The sequence below is a fragment of the Urtica dioica genome, chromosome 11 (genome assembly GCF_054948205.1).
Source record: "Urtica dioica subsp. dioica isolate 48M chromosome 11, U.dioica_male_clone48M_v1_H2, whole genome shotgun sequence".
Lineage (NCBI taxonomy): Eukaryota > Viridiplantae > Streptophyta > Magnoliopsida > Rosales > Urticaceae > Urtica > Urtica dioica.
The window spans coordinates 17209439-17231071 of NC_142766.1; the positions used below are offsets into that span (position 1 = coordinate 17209439).

Consider the following 21633-nt stretch of genomic DNA (forward strand, 5'->3'; position numbering starts at 1 on the left):
CCAACCACCACTATATCATCCACGTACAGAACTATGGCTACAAAGGCGTCTCCACATCCTCGTGTGAAGAGTGAGTAATCAGTTTTGGATTGATTGAAACCAAAAGCTAACAAAACCTCTGTGAACTTCAAGTTCCACTGCCGCAAAGCTTGTTTTAGACCATAGATTGACTTGTGTAGACGACAGACAAGTTTTCCTGACCCCCCCTGAGTATCATGACTAAGAGGTAATTCCATGTACACCTCTTCTTCTAAATCACCATTTAGAAAGGCGTTATTAACGTCCATCTGAGCCAAGTGCCAACTTTGTGAGGCTGCAAGAGCAAGAAGAGTCTTGACTGTTACAAGTTTGGCTACTGGCGAGAACGTTTCTGTGTAATCCAGTCCTTCTTGCCGTGTGTATCCCTTTTCCAACAAGCGTGCTTTTTCTCCGAGCCAACGTGCTATCTGAATGAAATTTGTTTTTGAACAGCCGTCTACACCCAATCGCCTTCTTGTCTTTGGGTATTTCACCAAAGACCAGGTTTTATTTGCATGCATTGCCTCCAATTCCTCATTCATAGCCTCTCGCCACTCTTGATGCTTAACAGCTTTGTGATAAAAAAAAAATTGGTTCAAAAGAAGTAGAAACAGATAAAATAAAAGTTCTAAAAGAATGACTCAGGCTATCATAAGATAAAACATTCCTAAGATGATGAGGTGAAGTAAAAGAAGATTGAGACTTTAAACTTGTCGCTGTGTCAACTAAGCCACAGTGATAATCTCTCAGGTAAGTGGGCTGCTTAGGCGGTCTAGAAGATCTTCTAAGCTCTATTTCTGATTCTCCATTATCCACCAACTCATGATCAATGTCATTCTCTAAGATATGAGAATGTGTTTCATCTGTGCTTTCCAACTCCTGATCATGTATCACTGTGTTCTCTATGTCTTCTACTTCATTATTACTGTGATAATCAGTTTCAAAAGGAACAACACTATCCAATTTGGGACTAACATGATAAAGAAAAACATCCGGACTAGTAAATCATAAGAGGGATTAGAATAGTGAAAAGGAAAAACCATCTCATGAAAAATCACATCTCTTGATATGAAAATATCTTTATTTCCCAAATCAAACAGTTTGTAACCTTTGACTCCATTTGGATATCCAATGAAGACACATTTCCGAGCTCTTGGCTCAAATTTAGTCCTATTATTCTTCAAAGTGGAAGCAAAACCTAAACACCCAAAAACTCTCAAAATGTTATAATCCAGATCCTTTTTTAACATAATAGAGTAAGATGCCTTGTTATCCAAGACTTCTGTGGGTATTCTGTTTATCAAATAGGTTGCAGTCAAGATACAGTCAGACCAAAACACAATGGGTAAATTAGATTGAAACATTAAGGCTCTAGCTACATTCAAAAGGTGTTGGTGTTTTCTCTCCACAACAGCATTTTGTTGTGGAGTTTCAACACAAAAACTGATGAACAATCCCTTTAGAAGCAAAGAAATAAATAAATAATAACTCTCTAGGATTATCAGACCTAAAACACTTCACAGAGCTTCCTGTTTGTTTTTCAATTATGGTAATAAATCATGAACAATTTTTGTAACATCAGACTTGGATTTTAAAAGATAAATCCAAGTGAACCTACTATGATCATCAACAATAGTAAGGAAAAATCTATGTCCACCACGAGAAATAGTACGAAAAGGACCCCAAACATCCACATGTATAAGATCAAGAACATTCACACTTTTATTTTCAGAAACAGGAAAGGGCAATTTATGCTGTTTTGCCAAGGGACAGATATTACAAGGATCTAAAACAGAGGGAAACGAATTAAACCGGAGTACATCTTTGAGAAAGATGATTTTCTTGAGTGCAGGGTGACCCAAACGGATGTGCCAAACCTTAGCTGAAACTGCATTGACTTTTGCAGTGAAAACTTCTTGCTCTTTGGATAGCACATAAGGATCATTCATCTTCTCACCATTGCCAATCATCTTCTTCTTGAGAAAATCCTGTATCACAAAACCAGTTTCTATTATAGACACAACAAGATTACTGTTTTCAGTTAAAGCACTAACTAACAACAAGTTAAATCTGAAATTGGGAACAAAAAGAACTTCATGCAAGATAAGGTCAGAATTTACTTCAACATCTCCAAAAAAAATAGACTGATATGACATTGTTGTTAGGCAGAGTAACTAAAGATCTAGTAGTATAGGTCAGTGATTTAAACATAGATTTTTTTTTACTGCAAATGTGTTTCGAAGCACCCAAGTTAAGCACCCACGTTTTACTGAAAAAGCTAGATGAATTCAGTTTCTCTACTGAACAACAAAAACCCGTGTGAAAGGATGCAAGATTTGCATCAGCATTGGATTTCCCTTAAGATGAGGCAACTGAGGATGTGAGTTTGCTTGAAAGCATCTCAATGAGTTGGTGGCACTGATCATCCGTCAAAGCATTGATATTAGCACTTTGTCCTTCTGGTTTAGACTCTTGTACTTTGGGGTGTATCCAGGCGGATAACCATGAATCTTGAAACACTTCTCAATGGTGTGTCCAAGCATTTTACAATGAGAACAGTATGGGCGATCCTTCTTGTTGAACTTCTTGGAATTGGATTCATCTCTCACAGCCATAGCCATGACATTTGATTGATCATTTTGCTACAAATCGAGGCCTAAATCTATGCGATTCTCTTCTTGTGAAATCAGAGAGAACACCTTGTTCATTGGGGGAATCGGATCCATGAGCAATACTTGACCATCCGTGTTAGAATATGAGTCATTCAACCCCATGAGGAAGATCATGACATAGACACTTTCATTAAACGCCGCTAGACTCTTCGCTGTTCCACAGGTACATCGTCCACAAGAACATTTCGGTTTGAAATTCTGAAACTCCTCCCATAATGATTTGATCCGCGTGAAATGAGTGGTTACAGACTTTGAGTCTTGCGTGTTGTTGACTAGATCTCGAAGTGTCTTGAAGATTCTTGGTCCATTACTCGGCTCGAAGCGTTCTCTGAGATCATTCCAAATCGCTGTTGTTAAATCTCCGAACTGGATGCTTGATGCGATTTCTTTTGAAATGGAAGCGAGGATCCATGAGACTACGATGTTATTACATCTTCTCCACGAATTCGATCTTTAATCTTCCGACGGTGGTTTAGGATAAGTGCCATCGATGAATCCCAACTTGTTCTTGACGGAGAGGGCGATTAACATCGATCGACTCTACGATGAGTAATTGTCGCTCATCAGCAATCGAGAAACAAGAACAACACCATGATTATCTCCATGATGCAGGAAAAATGGACTTTCGACTGGATCTTCAATCTTCTCTGATCTCGCTACGATGCCGGTGTTTTCTTCATTCAATTTCTCCATTGGACTCGTGTGCGTTGAGCTAGGTCGAAACTGCGACTGAGATGATCAACGGATTGCGAGCTCTGATATCATGTTAAAGTATCATGGGGTTCCATCTTAAAACTAATTGGCAATAGGAAGAGTAACTCATGACCTTTATAAGTAGCACAAAGGATACATCCCCAGTCGATGTGGGACTTCCTGATACACCCCCCTCACGCCCAGGATTGAACAACTGGTGCATGAAGTTTGTAAAAACGGGTGGCCCAACATCGAGAATGGGTTTGGCTCTGATACCATGTCGGATTCCTGAGTTTTTAGAATGAAAAGAAGAACTGAGGAAGAAAGAAACAAATGGAATATCCTTTGATTGATGTGATTCATCTGAAAAGATTAGAAACCGAGAATATATACAAAGGTAAAGTCAGCAAAATAATCTAACCTGCATAAATGGAAAAGATGTCGTATATACCAAACGACATAAATAATAAAGACTTGACTTAAGCTAGACTCTTTTTAGACAGCACCATAACCGAAGTTTAATATATGTATGGTCCTCTATCACATATACAAAAATAAAGAGCGTCATAAAAAAAACTGTTAATCGCGTTTTTGGATTAGCACTAAGAACCGTCCGTGGTTCGATCTAGGGCCGGACCCTATGACCGCACGTAGGTTGGGTTTGGTGAAGTTCTTCTCTTCTCGTCGTGTTTGTGTTATTCGGATATTTGGGTCTCCGGGTTCTTGAGTTTCCGGGTCTTTGGATCTTCCGCATTCTTCGCGTTCTTCGTTGAGTTCTTGAGTCTTTGCTTCTTTGAGTCTTCAACCCTTTGAATCTTCCATGTTCTTCGTGTTTCTCACGTTTTCATATTCTACGTGTTCATCGTGTTCTTCGGGTCTTCGGATCTTCGAGTCTTCGGGTCTTTGGATCTTCCACGTTCTTCGTGTTCTTCGTCGGATCTTCGAATCCTTGCACCTTCACCTAACCACAAAGAAAATGTGAATCTAGAGGGACGCGGAGGGTTTTCCCTCGGCGCGCGCTCCGACGCTCAACATTAGTCGTGTTGTATTATGTTCTTGGTGAACGATTTGTACTCGTCTCTATGTTTTCTAGAGAGAGAAAGTGGTGGTGTGATTTTTGTAGAGTTTTGACAAGTTGAGAGAAACTTACCTTGTGTTGTGAATGAATGAGGTATTTATAGGGACCAAGGAGTTTGGTGAAAAGTACTTGATTAGGTGGTGGAGATGGCCGGGTGGTCTTGGCCGAGTGAAGACGGCCGGGTGGTCTTGGCCGAGTGAAGACGACCGGGTGATCTTGGTCGAGTGAAGACGACCGGGTGATTTTGGCCGAGTGAAGACGATCGGGTGATTTTGGCCGAGTGAAGACGACCGGGTAAAGATCTTGGCCGGGTGAAGATGATCGGGTGGTCTTGGCCGGGTGAAGATGACCGGGTGGTCTTGGCCGAGTGAAGACGACCGGGTGATTTTGGCCGAGTGAAGACGACCGGGTGGTCTTGGCCGGGTGAAGATCTTGGCCGGGTGAAGATGACCGGGTGGTCTTGGCCGGGTGAAGATGACCGGGTGGTCTTGGCCGAGTGAAGACGGCCGGGTGGTCTTTTATTTGGCCGACCGGGTGGTTATTTTTGTGGTTTTGTCTTGAAGATTTGTCAAGAAGTCTAGCTTGAAAACATTCTTTGAGAATCTTTTGAAAGACATATCATGAGTGTTGACTCGGAGCTTGGTGCGTGAGTTTTCTTGTGGGCTTGTGCCTTGTGTATGGACTTGATGTATCATATTTTGCTCTTGGGGTGTTATTTATACCATGTGAAAATAACGATATAACAAAAACAATGAAGAGTAAGGTTGCGATATTGATGGCTGTAATCATAGCGTTGTTGGCGGCTCCATCATCAGCAGAGTTGATGAAAGAGCAAAACATCATGAATTCCGAAAAGGACGAGAACTCAATGAGTTCATCGGCATTGGAGATGGTGGAGTCAGTACTGAAGAAGAGCGGGAACAGAAATCTGATTCTGACAACGCTGCCGAGGTCACAGCAAAACTGCATTCTCACAAGCCAGCCTTGTAGATTACTCCACCAGAGTTGCCCTCAGAAGACCCTTTCACCGAAACATGCACATTCAATCCGTGCATTCCCAAGGGCCAACCTTGCAGATTACTACACAAATGTTGCAACAGAATGTGTCCCAGCTTTATCCAGGCAGTGTGCACACAGTGATCTATATATGTGTGCAATTAAAGTAGCTAGCTTCACTATCTATATATATAGCCAATTTAAAGTTATGAATTTGCAAAATAGCCAAAGTTTGTCTTAATGTAATGAAATAGCCAAAACGTACAACAATCTGATTTCATAATTTTTTTACCCTATGTGTAATTTTTTTTAAAGTGATAAATTGCTTATAATAATTGTCAAAAAATTTATTCTTAGCTGTCAACTTTTTTTTTTAAAACATAACTTTGACTACTTTGTTAAAAAGTTGAAATTTTGACTATTTTGCTAATCAATAAGTTTCAAATTGCTATATAGTCATCGTTTCATAAATCTTAGATAAATAGCCACTGCATTTTATTTACGCTTATTTACAAGAGTATATTTACAAAAATATCCATTAATACCCATAAATTTTTGAACTTATTTATGAGTATTTTTGTAAATATACGCTTGTAAATAAATTGCAGTGGCTATTTACCTAATATTTACAAAATGTTGACTATTTTGCTAAACTTAAACGTTTAAGTGACTATTTTGCTAATTTTTTTATAAATATATGTAGCCGTATTATTAAAATAAAAATGATAGCATATGCAAGCTAGCTACGTATTAATTTATATTAGTGTACTTTTTGTTTTGTTTTTTTATGTATGTGTGAACCTTTCTTCTATATTTCTTCCATGTACTTAATTACCCTTATAATTAAGGCAATACAAAAACTAAAAGAAAACATAAAAAAATTAATTTTTCAATAAATATTAATTAGTATGACTCCTTATTAAAAGAAGTAGTTATTATCTACCTCTCTCTTTCCATCGTACATTTTTTTTATCTCTCCTCTTTATCACTCTCTTTCTCTTTCCTATCCAGATTAAAAAAATCATTAGTTTCTTTTTTTGAAAAATCATGGAACTAAGCCATTATTCTGGACGAAGGAACAACGCAAGCAATTGATTAATGTGGGGGTCAAAAATCATTTTTCTAAAAATAAAATAACAAAAAACATTTAAGTTGGGCTTATGGCCGACCAAAGTCCAACAACAGACCAATACGGCTCTCAGGAACGCGTCTGGACCCAGCCCGACTCATGGAGCTCGGCCCAGGTCCGATAAGGAACCCAGTTCGCCGCAGCATGAGCCGCCCAACGTTGACTCAGCACGAAGAAGCGGTCTCAGTCAGATAGAAGACCTCGCCACGAAGACCAGATCTGGGATAACTTTGACTGACGACGCGACATAGCCGAACTGACGAACACGTGTCCGCTTCTACCGGCCAACCTCGACTATAAATAGAAGCTGATATGTTGAATTTCACACACGCAAACCATAGATCATTATCGATTATTTTATTACTTTATTTCTTTGAGTTCGTCCATATTAACTTCGGCACTTCGCCTCCCTCCGGTCTGTAATTTATTCAGTTATTAATAAAAGCTTCGAGCATTTCTATTTATTTCAGCCCATTTCTTTAGAATTTCCTTTGCTTCTTATACGACGTCTTCTGAAACCCATACTTATAGTAAATCAAATATATATACGATATTATAATTTGAGATTGTTGAAATCGACATCAACAATTTGGCGCCGTCTGTGGGAAAGCAGAGAGACTAACCTCGGAAGAAGTAGATTCGCCAGAAAAACAAAATCATGTCTTCCAACCCAACTCACTATGAATCGGGAGAGGAAATCCCTCCGGGGATCAGGGCAATCCTGGATATGCTGAACAAAAAGATTGGAAGTCAAGAGGAAACCAACCGGAGCATCAACGCCCGACTGGACTCCCTCTTGACCCCTCAAAATACTCCGGGTCAACAGCCGGGATCCGGCGAAGTGACTGCCTTAGATTCCGCTCGCAACGCGGCGTCAGCTGCGCAAACGAGCCGGGCTCTACCTCCCGGAGTCCGTCTGGACTTCTCCAGGATTCAAGTTCCTCAGGGCACGGACCTACCTCCGGGTTCGAGTTCGCAACCCGGAGGGGGAACGGAAGAAGTCCCTACAGAAGCCGCGATCGATCTAGAGGGACTGCCCCCACCCCCGCCGGCGGGTGCACCTCAAGGATCTTTCCCGACTGATTTCGGACCTCGCCCTGCAGCGACTTTCCAGATGTTCACCCCCCAATATTTTGGCGGGCAGAACCAGACGCACATTAGCAGGGGCGAAGTCACTACGGTCACACCAGTGCGCACGGGACTTCGCCATTTTCAGGAAGGCAAACCCAGCATGAACGAATTCAAAAAATTCAAAGAGTCGGTAACAGCCGAGCTAAAGGTTGTCCGTTCAAAATTCCACAGTGCGACCAGCTCGGCTCCAGAGATAGACCGACTTGTCGCCGAAACGAGGAGAACCCCTTTCGCAAAAAATATAACCGACGTCTTTATTGGAGACGCCGGGAAAGTTCGGCTCCCGCGTTACAACGGGACCTCGAACCCGAAAGCTTATATCATGTCTTTCAGGATTACGATGGGACGAGCCATGCTATCAGAGAGAGAACAAGAGGCAGGGTACTGCCAGTTATTCGCCGAAAGCTTGTTCGGAGCCGCCTTGGAATGGTTCTCCAGACTCGAGCCGAACTCCATCGATAGCTTTGCCAAACTCTCGGCAGCTTTCCTAAAACATTATTCAATGTTCGTTGAAGACGAACTCACGACAGCGGACCTATGGGGGGTTTAACAGAAAGAAAATGAATCCTTAAAGGATTATATGATCCGTTATAAGGACGTCCTCTCGAAAATTTCCAATGTCGATCCCGAATCAGCCATAACCTCCCTGAGGAACGGACTATGGCATTAATCGAGGTTCAAGTTGAAAATGACTGTGAACCGGCCCCTATCGCTAGAAGACGCGATCCACAAAGCCGCGAACTACGCCAAAGCCGAGGAGGAGTTCGCCTTCTTGGCAAAACAGCGTGCGGCCGAAAAGAAACCCCACGCTAACACATGGGTACGCCCCGTAAGCGCTGGGAATAATCTCCGCATGCCCAATCATCAAGAGGTCGGACCGCAAAACAGGAAGCAGCACGCCCCTCCAGGTTTCGCTTTCAATATAGGAGAAGAAAGCAAGGAGGGAGGTCCCCAAGCAAAAAAATGGACCAGGGACCCAAACGCGTTCTGCGAATTCCACCAAGCCACCGGTCATGCCACAATAAATTGCGAAACTATGCGCAAAGTATTGGCCGAAAAGTATGCAAAGGGGGAACTGAAAGATGTCGACCTGGGTCCCCCACCCAAAAAGAAGGTTTTTAATAACCGCGGCAGAGGCAATCCCTCGCCAAAAAGATCTAGGCCCATCGAAGAAGGGGAGCCAGAATCCCCACCGACCGCGGCAAAACACCGAGTCGACTTCATAATGGGTGGATCGAAGTTTTGCAAAAGCTCGGTCAATTCAATTAAGGCTCATCAGCGTCAGCTGATGAACAAGACCGTCAAGATCGAAGAGGACCACGACGTCCAAATTTCATTCTCCGAGAGAGAAGCCGCCGGGACAACGGACCAGCACGACGATGCGCTCGTAATAACAATCGACGTATCCAACTGTGAGGTCGCCCGAGTCCTAATCGACGGAGGAAGCTCCGTAGATCTAATCTTCAAGGATACCCTTAAAAGGATGGGGATCGAAGAATCAGAGATCGAGATATAGCAGACCTAATTGACAGGCTTCAACGGGTCGACCACTCCCTCGATAGGAACCATCAAGCTGCCCGTTAAATAAGATAGTCGAGTTCCAGGTCCTGGAATGCCTCTCCCCTTACAATATTATCTTGGGACGACCTTGGATACACCGGATGAGGGCCGTCCCATCTACCTTTCATCAGTGTATCTGGTTCCCCACGCCTGAGGGGGTAGGTGAGATAAGAGGAAACCAAGCAACCTCCCGAAGCTGCTACCTCACTAACCACAAACAAAATATCAAAGAAACTAGTGAGAAGCAATAGCAATTAATGAACTTGGAGCTAACAAAAAATGAAGGCTCTAAACTAGAAGAGCTGGACTCCCCGAGTACTGAAATGACAATACAAGTACAGCTCGATGGCCTCGACCCCTCCAAATGTGTGGGAATCGGAGCCGAACTAAAATGGGGGTACGACGAGAACTTATTTGCTTCTTGAAACGAAACAAATCAACTTTTGCTTGGACCACGGAAGATATGCCAGGGATTAGTATCGACGCCAACTTAACGTAGACCCAAGCTTCAAGCCAGTAAAACAGAAAAGGCGAAAACTTGGTCCCGATAGAGCATCGATAGTTAACGACGAAGTCGAAAGACTCCTGAAGGCTAACTCAATCCGCGAAGTCAAATATCCGGATTGGTTGTCAAATACCGTCGTCGTGAAAAAGAAAAATGGAAAATGGAGGGTGTGCATCGACTTCACTGATTTGAATAAAGCATGCCCCAAAGACAGCTTCCCCTTGCCACACATCGACCGGCTCGTAGAGGCAACCGCGGGACATAAGATTTTCGTTCATGGATGCGTTCTCTTGATACAACCAGATCCTAATGCACCCCGACGATCAAGAAAAAACGGCCTTCATAACTGACCGAGGCACTTACTGCTACAAGGTCATGCCATTTGGACTAAAAAATGCTAGCGCAACCTATCAAAGGCTAGTCAACGAAATGTTCAAAGAAAAAATAGGAAAAACAATGGAGGTATACATTGATGACATGCTCGTCAAGTCCCTAAGAGACTGTGATCACGTAGGGCATTTGCAGGAATGCTTCGAGGTATTGAATAAATACCAAATGAAGTTAAATCCTGCCAAGTGCTCATTCGGGGTATCGTCTGGGAAATTCCTTGGGTATCTGGTCACCCAACGTGGAATTGAGGCAAATCCAGACCAACTAAATGCCCTGAGGGAAATGCCCTCACCCCGCAATAGGAGAGAAGTGCAGCGACTAACAGGCCGTATCGCCGCCCTCAATCGCTTCATCTCCCGATCTACCGATAAATGCCTCCCGTTCTATCGACTCCTGAAAGGGAATAAGAAACTCGAATGGAACGAAAAATGCGAAGAGGCAATCAAAGAACTTAAAGCGTACCTAGCGACACCCCCGATTTTAGCAAAACCTGTGACATGGGAACCTCTCTACTTATATGTTGCCGTCTCCCAGGCAGCAGTTAGTGGAGTGCTCGTTAGGGAAGAGCAAGGCGACCAACGACCCATATTTTATGTAAGCAAGTCGTTAGTCGACGCCGAAACTCGATATCCTATAATGGAAAAATTGGCATTAGCCGTAGTTTCCGCAGCACGAAAACTTCGGCCGTATTTCCAGTCCCATTCCATAATAGTGATGACGACCCAACCGCTAAGAAGTTTTCTACACAGCCCCAACCAGTCAGGGAGATTGACCAAATGGGCAGTAGAACTAAGCGAGTACGACATTGAGTATCGAATTAGGACTTGCGCTAAGTCTCAAGTTTTAGCAGATTTCCTAATCGAACTCCCAAAAGAGGACCCAACCGTGACCGGAGATGATGGCACCTGGATACTTAAAGTAGACGGCCATCATCAAAACAATGGGCATGAGTAGGAATACACCTGACATCGCCCCACGGCGAGGTCATTGAGCAGTCGTTCAGACTCGACTTCATTGCGTCCAACAATGAAGCCGAATATGAAGCGCTAATAGCCGGACTAAGATTGGTCACAGCCGTAGGAGCAAAACAAGTGGAGGCTTACTGCGATTCACAGCTTGTGGCGAACCAATATTCCGACGAGTATGAAACAAGGGATGAACGGATGGAAGCCTATTCAAAGGTCGTGAAAGACCTTGCGGCGCAATTCAAACAATTTTCCCTAACGCGAATCCCCAGGGGCGAAAACACCTCTGCAGACGCACTAGCTACATTGGCATCTACTTCGGACCCGGACCTCAAAAGGGTAATACCAGTCGAGACAATCAAACAACCTTCCATAGCCATCACTGTCACGGCAGTAATAACTATAGAAGGGGGGATTGGAGAGATGAAGTCATACATTACATCACGACTGGTACGGTCCCGTCCGACAAGATGGCAAAACGAAAGCTGATATTAAGGAGCGCGAGATTCTGCGTAATAGACGGAAATCTATATAAAAGAAGCTTCGCAGGACCATACCTTAAGTGCATCAGCACAGACGAGTCAAGACGAATCCTGGAAGATGTACACGAGGGAGAGTGCGGAAGCCACATAGGGGGTAGAGCGCTCGCCCTCAAAATAAAAAGGCAAGGCTACTTTTGGCCGACCATGCTGGCAGATTGTGAAGCGCATTCGCGCCGCTGCGACCAATGCCAACGCCACGCTCCCAACATAAAAAGACCCACCGAAGAGTTGTCCTCCATCTCGTCTCCATACCCATTCATGAAATGGTCAATGGACATCGTGGGACCGATGCCGTCCGCTCCCGGCGGATTAAGATTTTTACTAATCTTAACAGATTATTTCTCAAAATGGGTCGAAGCATGCGCTTTCGTCCTGGTAAAGGACGTCGACGTAACCGCATTCATCTGGAAGAATATAATCTGTCGGCATGGAACCCCTCACGAGATCGTAACAGACAACGGGTCACAATTCATACAAAAAAAATTTAGAACCTTATGCTTCCGCAATAACATAGAATTGAGGATGTCGACACCTCGGTATCCCCAAGGAAATGGACACGCGGAAGCAACAAACAAAACTATAGTAGACTCAATACGAAAGAGGCTCGACGCCAAGAAAGGGCGATGGGCAGAAGAGTTGCCTGGCGTGCTCTGGGCATATCGAACCAGTCCCCGACGACCGACAGGAGAAACCCCGTTTTCCTTAGTTCACGGGGTCGAGTCGGTCATCCCGGTCGAGCACCAGGTGCAAACCCTTAGGGTGACGCACGCACCTGAAGACGAGTCGAAAAACAACGAATCATTATGCGACTCCTTGGACTTTGTGGAAGAAAGGCGAGATGCGGCCCTGGCACGAATGTCCCTCTATAGACAATCAATTGCCAGATTCTACAATAACGGAGTCAACACAAAAAAATTCGACGTAGGAGACTTGGTTCTCCGAAAAGTATTCCAAAATACTGCCGAAGCAAACGCGGGAAAACTCGGTGCAAATTGGGAGGGCCCTTACAGGGTCACGAAAATAGCACATCCCGGGGTCTACGAACTCGAGACACTCGACGGTGTTCCCGTTTTGCGATCATGGAACGTGATCAACCTCAAAAAATATTACTGCTAAGCGCAAGAATCGAACTACGACTGACTTGATCCCTGCATAAGGGTACGTAGGCAGCCTTTCTTTGCAAAGGCACAGTCCCAAAAATAAAACAATCTTACTCGCCCGTCGAGTAACAACCACAAGTATATGAATAAAGGGCCCGAAGCCCACACCTCGTCCTAGGACCACGGTGTAAATACCTCACATCCGAGATGAGATCCGAAGTCTCACCTCGCCATCTCACGTGACTTCTGAATCAGAGGACGCACCTCGCCAGAGAGGACCTCGCCCGTACGGGATTCATTTGTTCACTCTAGCCTAAGGGAAACATTTTAGATTCGGAATATCTAAAAAACTTAGCAACTATCAAAACGTATGGCAACGCGACTCCGGCCTAAGGGAAACATTTTAGACACTACAATGATCTAAAAGACTTAGCCACTTATAAAGTACCGCCATATGACCTCGACCTAAAATCTTAAGGGAACCATTTTAGATCCCGTCGATCTAAAAGACTTAACAGATTTTATAAAATCCAAAGTAATCAAGACTTCGGCCAGGTAACATTCTACGGACGCCCTCAGAACGCAGAGGCGACCTGAGTGACTTGGACAATATACACACATTCATAGCTTTCTCGAAATAATTAAGCGAGCTAAAAGACTTGGCAAATATTAAAGAAAGAAAAGCTGCATTCAGAAAAAGTAAATAAAAATAGTAATATGCATTCCAAAATAAATAGGGGTACCGAAGCCCCCTATAATTGTCTCAAAATAAATTGAAGTCTCGCCCAAAACAACCGGGCCCAAAAGCAAAAAACAAAAAAAAATAATAATAAAAACCCTAAAACGCAGAAATAAACGTCGATGAGACCACGACAAAGGCAACTCTGAGCTTAAGCCTCGGGATGCTCGGGAGATGGGTTGGATCACTGCGCCTCTTCCTCGACCTCGACGATCGGGTTCAGGACCTCGTCTGCCACTCCCATCATCGAGCCGTGCTCATCAAAAGCAGGAGCCTCCGACTCGGGAACCTCGGCGGAAGCATCGGGGACGGAGTCGGGTTGGGTCTCAGGAGGAGAGCGATCGGCATAGGGAGTGAAAGGGACATCCTCGACCTCGGGAACGGCGACAGCGGCGAGATCTGCCTCGTACTGAGCAATGTCATCCTCAGTGTCTTTCAGTTCGCCCGACCAGTCCGAGATGTCCCCCTTCAGAGCCTCCGAGATCAACTCTCTATTGCCTCGGCATTGCTCGAGCTTCCTCAGAATGACGACGGCTTCATCCATCTTCTCCTTCTGAGCACGATACTTCAGTATCTGCTCTCGATAGCGCAGCGAGGTCGCCTTCCGTACCGATAGGACCGCCCGAGCCTTCTCGATGTTCGCCGATCTTTTGATCTTCCCCAGCTCGCTCAGAGCGGCGCCCTGATCCCGATCTCTAATCCTCACCTTGGCCTCGGATACGTCCAGCTTCTTTTTGAGCTCGGTCGAGTGGATGCCCCACTTCTCAATCGCGGCCTCCTTCCTCGCGACCTCAGCTTCCAGTCCCTTGGCCTTCGACACCAGGTCGGCCTGGGCGGCCTTATACTTCACCAAGAGCGCGTCCTTGGCGGCGACGTCCTCTTCAAGGGAAGCCACCTTCCCTCCAACTTCCTTGAGCTCGGCCTGAAGGGACTCTGTCCCCTTCTTTACCGTGTCGAGCTCGTCGAGGGAGGCTTTTGCCTTTCGGAGATGCCTCTCGTACCGGTAGACCCCCCGGTTGAACTGGGTACATAGCTGCCGACAAAAAAGAATGGAAAACATCATCTCAGTTAGACCATTTTAGAAAGCACTAAGTATTTCAGTCCGATCACTTTGGTGAAACTGGCTGGCTAGAAGTTAAAATGTGCTTACCCCGGTGATGGTCGACGACATGCATCGATACCAGTCCGCCTCCACCAGCTCAGGGACCTTAGGCAGATCGTGACCGTCCAAGGTCATCTACCTGACAAGCCCTGCGGACGAATAAAGATCGTCGCAGAGAAGGTAGTCCTTCTTGTAATGGAAGCTGACGCAGTGCTTCTTCTTCGATTTCGAAGAAGAAGCACCAAGGTCACCTCCCCGCGCCCTCGCAGGGCCGCCCCGGGTCCTCGCCTCATCACTCCCAACAGCCGGCGTGCCTCTCCCCTGGAGCCGTTCCGCTTTCAGGAGCTACCCCCGGATCAACCGGGGTAACTGTGGGCTCCGGGCCCCTATTCCCATCTCCCTTGTTCTTCTTCTTCCTCTTCCTCTGAAGAGGAGCCTCTTCCTCTTCTTCTTCATCTTAGCCCTCGCTCCGGCCGGTAGAAGTTTTCCTCTTCCTGGGCTCCGCAGCATCCGCCCTCCCCAAAGGCGAGACAGAAGCAGACCCAGGAGCTTGGCCGTCCTGAGCCTCTACGGCCCCCGTAGGGGCGACCTCACCTTCGACGTCCACGACCGGGATGTCGGCGTGAGAGCGCTCTCCCACGACCTCGACCTCGGGATCTCGAGGAAGATCCGAGGGCGCAGCAGCCGAAGAGGATGCTGTCGCGGTCTTCTTACTTCGCCTTGCGTCCCTGGCGCTAAGTGGCACGTTCATCGTTTCCTCGGTAACTATAAAAAATCAAACATACATATATATACAGAAATGAAATAAGTAACGAGAGGAAACTCGTTGAGCAAAATCATATAAAAGACGTCGAGCTTACCAAATCTGGGAGAAGGAGGCCAAAGTCCGGCTGAGATAAACCTCTCCGGAGTGAAGCTCGGCCAATCGTTTATGCCTTCGCGAAGTAGGTCGAGCTTGATTGCGAACTCCGCAATCGAAGGAGCTTTGATCTTCTCTGCGAATGACAAAAACAAAAAATGATACACGGTTCAGACCCCTGTATGAAAAAGTATGTAAATAAACAATACGGAATTTTAAGACCGCATACTCGGAGAGCTCGCCCACTTCGCCGAGAAGCTGCGAGAACGGTTCCCGAGGGATTGCTCATTGACGGCGAAGAAAAAATAGCGCCGTCCCCAGTTCTTGTCTTTCGAAGGGAGGCCGGAAATCACCCCCCAGCCCGCGGCCTTCGAAAGATAGAAGCACTTAGGGTCGTGCTTCGAGTTCGCCTTGACCACGCAAAGACGGACCAGGTCCGTCAAAACGAGGTCAACTTTCTGATGAGGACATCTCAAGCATCAATGTGAAGAAAGGCCAATGCACTCATCAACAAATTTGGATGTTTTTTTTTACTTGTTTTGTAACCTTTAGCTTTTAATTTTCATTACTTGGTGGTTTTTATTTTCTTAGAGGTTATGGTTATTTATTTTTGTGGTTATGTTTTTTTCATTCATTTGGTTTTATGACCACTGAATTAGAATATGTAAGGTTTGTGTCTAGAGGTTATTATCTAGACTATATATGTGTGTGTGTAAGCTCTAGTATGGGCAGCTTGAAAATATATGAAAAAAAGTGTGTTTGTGTGTTTAGTGAAGATTCTCTTCGTCTAGAACTTATCAAGAATTTGTGCTCAAAATTCTTGTGGCGTTCGTCCGATTTATCGACGGGAATTTCGCATCCCTTCGTGGCATCATTCGATCCATCCTAATTCGAAGGTTTCGAGCACGAAAGCTTCGTCTATATCCAAACCTTCCGATAGACGGTCCGCTCAAATTGAACTCCGACGAATCTCTCCGACGAGTTCACATCAAGTGGTATCAGAGCCAATTTCTATCAAAGGTGTCCAATTTTTTTTTCTCCTCCTAGTTTTGTATCTGCATTTGCAACTTCCAAAAAAAAAATGAAAAAAAGCAAAAAAAAAAAAGAGAGAATAGATAAAAAAGAACAAAAAAAAGAGAAAAAAAAAACAAAAAAAAGAGAAAAAAAAAACAAAAGAAGAAAAAAAAATGTCTTACGATGGAAACAACAACGACATGCCGAGGAATTTTGAGTTGCTCCAAGGTTTAATTGAAGATATGAATAGAAGATTCACCAACAAGTACACTTTCCGCCACAACCACCGCGACATCACTTTGTCACCACTTTCTCCAAAAGAAATTTTCAAAGACCAACAACAAATGTGCCAAGAAAGTGAGGTAATAATAACAATAAAAAAAAAAAGATAAAGGAAAAGACAATTTGATTTGAGGGCAAATCCTTCTCAACCCGGAGGGAATGATGAGGACATCTCAAGCATCAATGTGAAGAAAGGCCAATGCACTCATCAACAAATTTGGATGTTTTTTTTTTTACTTGTTTTGTAACCTTTAGCTTTTAATTTTCATTACTTGGTGGTTTTTATTTTCTTAGAGGTTATGGTTATTTATTTTTGTGGTTATGTTTTTTTCATTCATTTGGTTTTATAACCATTGAATTAGAATATGTAAGGTTTGTGTCTAGAGGTTATTATCTAGACTATATATATGTGTGTGTAAGCTCTAGTATGGACAGCTTGAAAATATATGAAAAAAGTGTGTTTGTGTGTTTAGTGAAGATTCTCTTCGTCTAGAACTTATCAAGAATTTGTGCTCAAAATTTTTGTGGCGTTCGTTCGATTTATCGACGGGAATTCCGCATCCCTTCGTGGCATCATTCGATCCATCCTAATTCGAAGGTTTCGAGCACGAAAGCTTCGTCTATATCCAAACCTTCCGATAGACGGTCCGCTCAAATTGAACTCCGACAAATCTCTCTGACGAGTTCACATCACTTTCTGTTCATGGGCCACGACCAAGAGACCCATGACCATTCTGACAAAATTAGGACACATTTGGGGTAGGGTTAACCCCAGCGCCTCGACGAAGTCGAAAAGAAGAGGATGGATCAGGAACCGAAGTCCACACGATTCCAACCAAACTTCATACATACAACAGTACCCCTCAACTATGGTGTCCGCTGTAGCAAGAGGGGGAGGTAAAAGAAGCCCAATCTCGGGGGCTATTTGATATCTACTACGAATGCTCGTGAGGTCAGAGCTCCTGACAGCCGAAGGCATGAGGATATCCTCATTACCCAAAGGATTGGGTCCCGACTGCAGGATCTCAGGCCCAGACATCGTAACAAATGAAAGTTTAGGCTAAGAAGAGAAGGGCTGTTTAAAGATGGGAACTTCGTCTAAGACCGCTAACAAGAATAAGGACGAAGTACTCAGAAAATAAACTTTAGCCTGAGTTCGCAAGACGAAATGAAGAACTTTAAAGACGAAGTCGCAGAAAATAAAAAGCGTTTGAGAGAAAAGAGAGAAGAGTAGTTTAGAGAAATAAAAGAAATGAGAAGTTACCTTTTCACCGAAGCCGCACGGAATATAAATGAAGTGAAACGACCCTTTGGATCACTCTTATTTATAACCATTTATTTTAAAACCGAATTACGAGAATATCTAATGATTGCGAATCAAATCAAATATTCTGAGATAATATCCGACTCTTTGATTTCGACCGACGTAGTGCGACTGAGATCGCGCCACGCGTCACAGAAGTCTCAGGTGTGCGCACCACGCGCCAAAAGAAAGAGCGTCCGAAACAACTTTTCGGTTTCGGCTGACGAAGCGCGTTTAAATCGCGCCACGTGTCGAAATAACCCCGGAAATACGCACCGCGCGCGCCCAGAACCAAAAATTCGAATATTTTCCCCCCAGTTTATTTCGGGATTTCGAAAAATACGCTCAAGTATTCTAAAAAATATTTGAAATATTTTTCAAAATACTCGGGGGCTAATTGTGGGGGTCAAAAATCATTTTTCTAAAAATAAAATAACAAAAAAACATTTAAGTTGGGCTTAGGGCCGACCAAAGCTCAACAACAGACCAATACGGCTCTCAGGAACGCGTCTGGACCCAGCCCGACTCATGGAGCTCGGCCCAGGTCCGATAAGGAACCCAGTTCGCCACAGCATGAGCCGCCCAACGTTGACTCAGCACGAAGAAGCGGTCTCAGTCAGATAGAAGACCTCGCCGCGAAGACCGGATCTGGGATAACTTTGACTGACGACGCGACAGTGCCGAACTGACGAACACGTGTCCGCTTCTACCGGCCAACCTCGACTATAAATAGAAGCTGATATGTTGAATTTCACACACGCAAGCCAGAGATCATTATCGATTATTTTATTACTTTATTTCTTTGAGTTCGTCCATATTAACTTCGGTACTTCGCCTCCCTCCGGTCTGTAATTTATTCAGTTATTAATAAAAGCTTCGAGCATTTCTATTTATTTCAGCCCATTTCTTTAGAATTTCATTTGCTTCTTATACGACGTCTTCTGAAACTCATACTTATAGTAAATCAAATATATATACGATATTATAATTTGAGATTGTTGAAATCGACATCAACAGTTAACTATCACCTCCAAATACAACGCGAGCCATTAATTCATAAAATTACCTTTAGTTTTCTCTATAAACAAAAACAATGGTAGTCATCTTCAAAAGTTTGAAGGAAGAAGGCGCAACATCTACCATTTAAAAATAAAAAAGCAAAAAATTCGGACCTCTGTCATTTTCAGTATTTGAAAAAAAAAACCAGAAATCCCAAAAAAAAAAACTTGAAGATCAAGGGAATCGAAATGTTTTATTTGTAATTTCCAAAAATTTACAATTATTTCCAGACAATTTTAAGCTATTTACAGGAACGTGGAATCGGCGTTCAAGAGCGTGATGACGTACACGGATTATGTGCCCGATGAAAAACGTTCTCTCGCAAAATTCCACAACAGTAAATAGCAACTTTCATCCAACACAATGGGTATATTTTGAAGATCTCGTCGCCACGAATTCATAAGACTTGAAATCACTCAATTTCGAGTTCAAATAAAAAGATATGAACTTTTGAAATTTCAAAGTAAAAAAACGAAAAATTAAGGAAGAGAGATGCGAGAGAATGTGAGGGTTATGGAGAGTTTTCAATTGGGCCGCGCTCGACCGATTTTTTTTTTTAGATTTGTTAATAACTAACCTTTTCATAGAGAGAGGAGGGATTAAAATAATAGCCAAACTAAAATAATAGCCAAACACTAATTAGAGTTCCGAAATTGCCTTTTCTTCAAACTCATCTCATCCTCACACCACAGCCATGGCCGAGGCTTCGAGAGTCCTCCAAACCTCTCTGATTCCACACTTTCGTCCGCACCACCGCGAGGGACTCCACGTCTCTCGTCGCTGCCTCCACCGAGAGGGCCCCTCCGCCGGACGGAGATCCCTCCGGTGCTCTGTCTCGACCGGAAAATCAGCCTCGAAGGCGTCGTCGAGGTCGACGATCTCCGATCAGAGAGGCTTCGAGAAACGTTTTCCAGAGCCAGATTTTTTGAGATCCGGCCACAAATAATCCCCCGTGAGACGCTGGGACTGAGGCGTTGATATAAAGCCGAAGATTATAGCTCCTCCGCATATTCTTCAATGATCGATCGAAAAATCAAGAAAGGGAAAATAAAGCTTCAGAAAGATATCTCACGAATCAAACATAAAAGGAAAGAGCATTATTGTTTTTTCATTTAATGCGGACAATTCTTGCTGTTTCTTCTCTGGCAAACTCATTCACAGATAATGCAATCAACACAATTGCCTCATCTTTGCCATGTTCAAGCGCGGAAAACTCAAAAGAGCTTCCATTCAAATGAACAAAACAGGTTAGCATTTCAACCTCTTCGTATTTCTAGCTTCTGTTTTATTTTGTTCTTTAAATAAAAACGACTATTAGGTTTGGATTTCAACTTCGTCATCTTTCTACCATCTGTTTGGTTTTGTTCTTCAAATAAAACTTTGATTTTGTACTGAAAAAAAAAAAGAAGCTCAGGTTTGGGTTTTTCACTCCCCATTTGTTTGAGCTGAAGCAAATCTAACGTGATCACCTCTGCGTTATGAATAAAATTTCCTTGAGTGGTGCCTGTTTTTTAAATTTCATTTTTTGCACCTTTTGATTCAGACATTTTTTTTAGCGAAACGAAATGAAGAAGACAATTGCAAAAAAAAATATATATATATATTTATTTGTTTATTTTCCAGTTGAGTTAAGCATCTTCTTCGTCTGAAACCTTTCCACTGGTGGAACATGAGTCGCAGCCGAGCTCGGACCAATCCTGAATGATCGACCCTAAATCCTGTCTTGTACTTCGCCTTTAAAGCTTTCGACGGTGATCTGAACCTTCTCAGCGTCGGAGAGATGACGATTGTACTCAGAGAAGAACCTTTGGGCTCAGAGAACCCAATCGTCGGGGTTCGATTTGTTCTTTGCTGAGTTTGAGCCGAAGACGAGTTGTCGGACGAGGAACGAGGCGAGGAGGTTTGCTGCTCCGTGGATGTGGACTTGAGTTTGGGTTTTTCGGGTTGGTTTTGGGGTTAAAAGAAGTTTTAACTGCGAATTATTAGAGAAATTTCATTAATTGAGCTTAATAAGCCATTAAATATCAAGATTAGACCCTAATGTTTAAAAATATCTTAATATGGACTTTTTGCCCAAAATCGGACAAAAACACCCATGATTCAAAAAACCCATATTTTTCTCTCATTTTCAAATGATTTTCATCACAATTCTTTTTCATCTTCGAATTGGTTGCGCTAGGATTAGAATTTTCGGTGGTCGAGCTCGTACGACATCGTATGTGTTCAGTTTCGATTTTGAGGGTTTCACATTGAATTTCATCGTACGGCATCGTACGACATTGTACAGCATCGTACGACATCGTACAGCATCGTACGACATCGTACAGCATCGTACGGCATCGTACGATGAGATACAATGTGAAACCCTCAAAATCGATAAAATTCATACACATTATAATGTACGATGTTGTACGATGTCGTACGATGCTGTACGATGCGATACGATGCCGTACGATGAGAAACAATGTGAAACCCTCAAAATCGAAACTGAACACA

General features: G+C 43.6%; 1 protein-coding gene across 1 annotated transcript; it reads left to right on the forward strand.

Moving 5' to 3' along the window:
• Positions 1-8405: 8405 nt before the first annotated feature.
• On the forward strand, positions 8406-9233 carry LOC149381814 (uncharacterized). Its single transcript, XM_089601431.1, has one exon. It carries the CDS (start codon positions 8406-8408, stop codon positions 9231-9233), a length of 828 nt encoding a protein of 275 aa, XP_089457557.1.
• The last annotated feature ends 12400 nt before the right edge of the window (positions 9234-21633 follow it).

What these genes read in the sequence shown, in the direction of transcription:
- LOC149381814 (XM_089601431.1), top strand. Translation starts at nt 8,406, where the DNA reads ATGACTGTGAACCGGCCCCTATCGCTAGAAGACGCGATCCACAAAGCC.